This window comes from Fringilla coelebs (genome assembly GCF_963513975.1).
Source record: "Fringilla coelebs genome assembly, chromosome: 1".
NCBI lineage: Eukaryota > Metazoa > Chordata > Aves > Passeriformes > Fringillidae > Fringilla > Fringilla coelebs.
Genome location: NC_140028.1, coordinates 29710626 through 29715785, shown reverse-complemented (window position 1 = coordinate 29715785; position 5160 = coordinate 29710626). Strand labels below are relative to the sequence as shown.

The 5160-nt window shown below is 41.3% G+C and overlaps 1 protein-coding gene across 1 annotated transcript; it reads left to right on the top strand.

The window, feature by feature from the left end:
- Window positions 1–211: 211 nt before the first annotated feature.
- On the top strand, window positions 212–4868 carry MRPL53 (mitochondrial ribosomal protein L53). Its single transcript, XM_084210116.1, has 3 exons — window positions 212–314; window positions 1285–1397; window positions 3062–4868. Exons 1-3 carry the CDS (start codon window positions 226–228, stop codon window positions 3187–3189), a joined length of 330 nt encoding a protein of 109 aa, XP_084066242.1. The 5' UTR covers window positions 212–225; the 3' UTR covers window positions 3190–4868.
- The last annotated feature ends 292 nt before the right edge of the window (window positions 4869–5160 follow it).

Here is a 5160-nt window from a genome sequence, read left to right as displayed (position 1 = left end):
AACCCAAACCAGTCTATGATCCTCTGTCACAGGAAGGAGCTCGGCTCATCAAACGAGCCTGGTGGGGCCGGCAGCGGCGGAGGGAGCGCGCCCGCGGGTCTCCAGCCCCGGCGGCCGCGCACGGACTACAGTTCCCAGCTGCCCTCGGGAGAGCCGGCGCGGCCGCCGCAGCCTAGCGCTCTTGCGCGGGGGCTGCTGGGAGCTGTAGTAAGGGGCGGGGAGAACATGGCGTCCAAGGTGAGCCTGGTGCTGCGGCCGGTGAAGAGTATCGTGGTCCGGTTCTGTCCCTTCGAGCCCAACGTGGAGAGCACCAGGTGAGGGGGCTCCGGGGGCGGCCCTGGCCCCGGCCCGCTCTGTCCGGCCTCCCTCCCTCCCTGTAGCCGCCCCGGCGCCCTCCGTGCGCCCTTCCTGCGGCCTCCCGGGCCGCGGGTTCCGCGCGGCTCCCGGCGGGCGCTGGCGCTGGCGCTGGGCCGTGGCGCCCGGGGTCATTCCGTGCTGCTGTCCCCGCGGTCCGTGCCCTGCCCCGCACCCTTCTGCCGGTGTCTGCAGCTCCAGCAGAGAACTCAGCCCCGCGGTGGCTGATGTGCAGTGAGGGTCGATGCCCGCTCCGTGTGCTGGTAAAGGGCAGGCGGGGCCACAGAGGCTCCTCTGTCCCCGTAATTCATCGATGGAGGGATTGGACGGATTGTGCTTCTCCAGCGGTGTTCTGGAGAGCAAACAATTCCAAACAATTGTGGGTTCTGCACCAAACAATTCCAAAATGCCGTTTGCAATGACTTTACAGGCACACCTACTTTTAAAATGAATTTAGTAACACAGCTTAATTTAGAATATCTTTAAACTGCCAGAATAGCAGCTTATAGTAGCTGTCACGCATTTCAGAAATCTACAGGAGACCAAAGATGTCATATAAATAAATGCTGTCTCAAACCCAAACAAGAAAACATTGGCAAGCAAATGTTGCATAAAGAAAAAGGAAAATGCCTTTGCTGTTTATTTTTTATTATTGCTATTAATCTAGCTAAAAGAAACAAAGTGTATACACTTTTGCAAAGTTCTTTGGTATGCATTTTTACATGTTAATATATAAGGAATATATACTGAATTTGGATTTTTGGATTTTAAGAGTGATTCTCTCATAAGAAGTACCTGTCTGAACTTAAGTACAAATCCTATTTTGTTTGTACTTTGTTGCCCAGCAATATTGAGATGTGCAAATTAATTTTAGAAGTATGTTTACTTTCTGTCTACAACATACTTATTATATTTTTAATATGCTTTCAGAAAATTTCTCCAAAGTATTTATCATAAAAAAGTCCAAGCTACTAATACAAACTGTGAAGTGACTGCTGATGTGAGACATGACGGATCTGAACCAGTTATAGATGTTACATTTGGTAAGGAGCTTGTTTTTAAAGAAACAAAAACCCCTGGGTTTGTGTTGTTACAATGTTACTGTATTCTATTTTTTTTTTTAACTGCAATTTTTTTTTCCCTTGGGTTCATAACTGGATGTTGAACAGCTGGGAGGGAAAAAGAAAGAGGGTGTCACTAACAGCCTGATGTCTAGATAAATGTGTTTATATGTCTCTACTCCTGTTAGATCTAATGGATCTTAGCTCCAACAATTGACTACATTGGAGCTGAGTGTGCTTCTGTAGTGATGTACTTATATGACTGTGCAGTCAGGTACAATTCCAGGAAGGTAAATGTAGCTGTTTTTATATAATAATCTGTTTACTTTCCATAATTTTTTAATGTTACTTGTGATGGAGGCATCTCAGTCTTGAGAACAGAAGATTGAATACCTTTAGTTGCTTATGCAACTGGGTAACTGTAATCTGAAGGAACTGCTCAGATGGGTGAGGCCTTACATGTGCAGATGGACCTGCAGAATGAGGTCAGCTATGTACAACAAATTTCTTGGTTTCCTTTGAGGGTATAGGGAGCAGGCAGGGAATTGGTGGTGGAGATTTCATCAGTTCTGGAAGCGTCCCAGATTCCAGGCTATGAACAGATGGCTCTAATCTGCTTTTGTCCTTTTCTCTGGCTGCATCTTCTTTCCTGCTGTGCTGTAATGGACCAATATGTCATGTAGCCCATTAAAGTTTTCATTAATATTGATTTCTGCTACCCTCTTATGTTTAAACTTCCATATTTTTAGTGAATTTGTGGAAATGTCAAAAGTTTTGAATGGTCTTTGTTTTGCTCAGGAAAGTCTACCTATTTCAATGTTAACCTTGCTTGTCTCTCTCTCTCCCCCATGCCTCTGGCTTTCTCATCCTTGTGATGTATTAAGACTAAAGTAGTAAAGCTCTATGTTTTTTCACAGTGTAAACCCAAACCACTTTATCTCATTAATGCCAAGACACCTCTAAACTCTTCATATTTTAAAAGTTGATTTTTCTCCAGCAAAGTGTTTGTAGCCCTTGTAGTTGGCAAAAATGGGGCTGGAATGTGGATGCCAGGCATGGTATGTCACTGTATGGGTCTGGCTGTCGGTTTTGTATTTGCAAATCTTGCAAAATAATTAACTTGGGTAATATTCACCTTCTACTGCTCCCTGCCTGTTTTAAAATAAATTCTTTCAGAATTCTAGAAATCCTAGTGCTTCCTATTTTTTTTTTACATTATAACCACAGGATTGTGTGAACCAGTTTGTTGTTTTGGCTGAAGAAGCACGTTAAATGGACCACTGACAACTGGCTACTAAAATGCTTAGCCATGTGTGGAAATTGTGCCTTCCAATGCCTTACTTGCCTTTTGTGAGATGACTTTGGGGGCAGAGTATGAGCCATTCTTATCAAGTGTGTTCTTACGATAGGCATACCTAGACAAATGCTTCAGATTTTTCAATAATTCAGTGCAGAAGTAAAAATTAAATGCATATTGTGTGCAGTTTGATATGTTGGTTTGGCAGTGGTGCATAGTCAGGTTCCTTGGTAGCTGGAACACTTTCTAATCAGACAAGGTGAGCTGTAGTTGGATTTATATGTGTAAAACAACTGCACACCAGAGTAGTTGTCACTTTGTGACTTCTCAAGGTTTTTTTCATTTGTAGCTGATGGAGATCGACTGATAATGAAGGGAGCCCACTTGACGACAGGGGAAATGTTAACAGCACTGGCATCCAGATGTAATGCAAAAGACCTTAAGGAAGAACAGAAAAGCAAGAAGAAGAATCCCTGAAGAATGGAAAACCAGCTGTGTTTGCATCAACATGGGTTAGAAACAGCAGGCTGCACAGAAGGCTTTTTCCTATGCAACAAAATCCGAGAGATGGCCAAAAGACTTTAAATGTTCCCTGCCTTCCCTTGAAGGAGAACATGCTAGATCAACAGATCTTCTTACAGTAGTGGTTCAGAGTGGCATAAGATGCAGGAATGCATCTATCTGAGCAGCTGCATGTTGGACTAATATCACATGTGTTTGCATTTCAATGTGAATAATGCACATTAGCTATTAAATTAATACTGCAATGAAGCCAGATCTCTTTGGATGTTATTTCCTACAATATTTCTGTAAGTGTAAGGCAGAACATTTTTAGAGTGGTTATTGTTATTGTTTGAAAGTTATTAAATGTATTACATTTGAAGAAAACTTCTAAAAGTATTGACTTAGGTGAGGGACTGCAGGCTGCAAATGTAGAGTGGTTTTTGTACTACTTTGTTTATAGTACATCTGTTGCTAAGTCCCTACCATTTTCCTCCTCTTTCTTTGAAGGAAGTGGGAAATTTGCTAAATGTAAATTTAGCTCAGCTATTAAAGTAACAAGGTTATGGGACTGTCAGCACACAGTAGACTTACTCATCCTGCATAAAAGTAACTAAGTTTAGCTCAAGTTAGTTTTTTTGATAATTGGAGAAAAGGACTATCTTTGAAGTTCAGTTTTGTAGTGGTTTTGTCACTCACTTTTGGGATATTTCATTACCTATTTTGGAAAGATCAAAGGCAGAGCTTTATTTGGTGTTTATAGTCCCATGTCCAATGCTATTATTTATTAAAGTAACTGCTTAGGTGCCTCATCTCTATTGCAAAGGTCTGTGGGTTTGGAAGGGTCGATCTCTCCTCAGGCTGTGCAGGTGAAAGTGTCAGCTCCACGTGTGTTTCATGTGCATTAGTTTTGTTCATAACAAAAATGTAGTTCCAGTTTTGAGAATTGCAGATGTGGTACTCATGAGAGACTTTACTTCTACCTTTTTATAATCAGGTGCCTGATTTCTTTAAAATTAGTACGTGTATTTCCAAAGTTGGCAGCAGATTTATCTGAAACTAGTTTTACTTTACTTTTGCCAGGATTATTAAATGGACACTGTCCATTCTGAAAGCAAGATGGTTTTAAATAGCACTGTCAAGGTAATTCTTTGCAAGTTCTTCATTAGAATGTTGAAGTCAAGGTGATGTCCTGTGTTGGAGAAGGAGATCTGTGCTAAAGACATTGGGTGTTTCTCATGTGTTTGCAACAAACAGAAGAGTGTGAGATAAGACAATTTAATGAAATCTGGACATGGGAACAAGAGATGTGAATAAATTTGTCAGGGCTAAATACCTTCTCTGCGCTGGAACCCTTTTTTATTTTATTAGGCCACCAGCTTTTCAGAGTGGTTTTAGAGTGCTGAGCTGCTGCTAAACCGGCTACTGAGCTCCGTTACAGCAGAGGGGTTATGAGAACACCTGAAACAGAGAGGATTTTAAATCTTAAGCTAGAGGACTACCATAGAAGAGGACCATATTGAAATAAAAATGTTCAAAGGACAGGTTATTTTGTTGTTTCGTTTTGTTTTTTCCCACAGTTTAGAATAACATCATATGCCGTGACTTAATCTGAAAAAGCTTTGCAGGAAAAGTGAGAAATGTTCAAGTGGAAGACCTACACACAATTATTGTTCCTCTGGTTAATCATATATTCACATGCTCAAAAGCCCTCTTACTGTAACTTATCAATGATTCTTGAGGGGGTTTTTTTCTTTCTTTTTCTTTCTTTCTTCTTTCTTTCTGCACATCTGTGTACAAAACTTGTGTTTTAATTTGAATTGCCTGTATCCATCATAAATAGCTGTCTATAAGTGCTTAAAGAGTCAAACAGGAGTTAAGTAATTAATAATTAATTATTAATAATGATTATGTTTCTATAGTATTTATTTTGGCCCAAGATTGGGG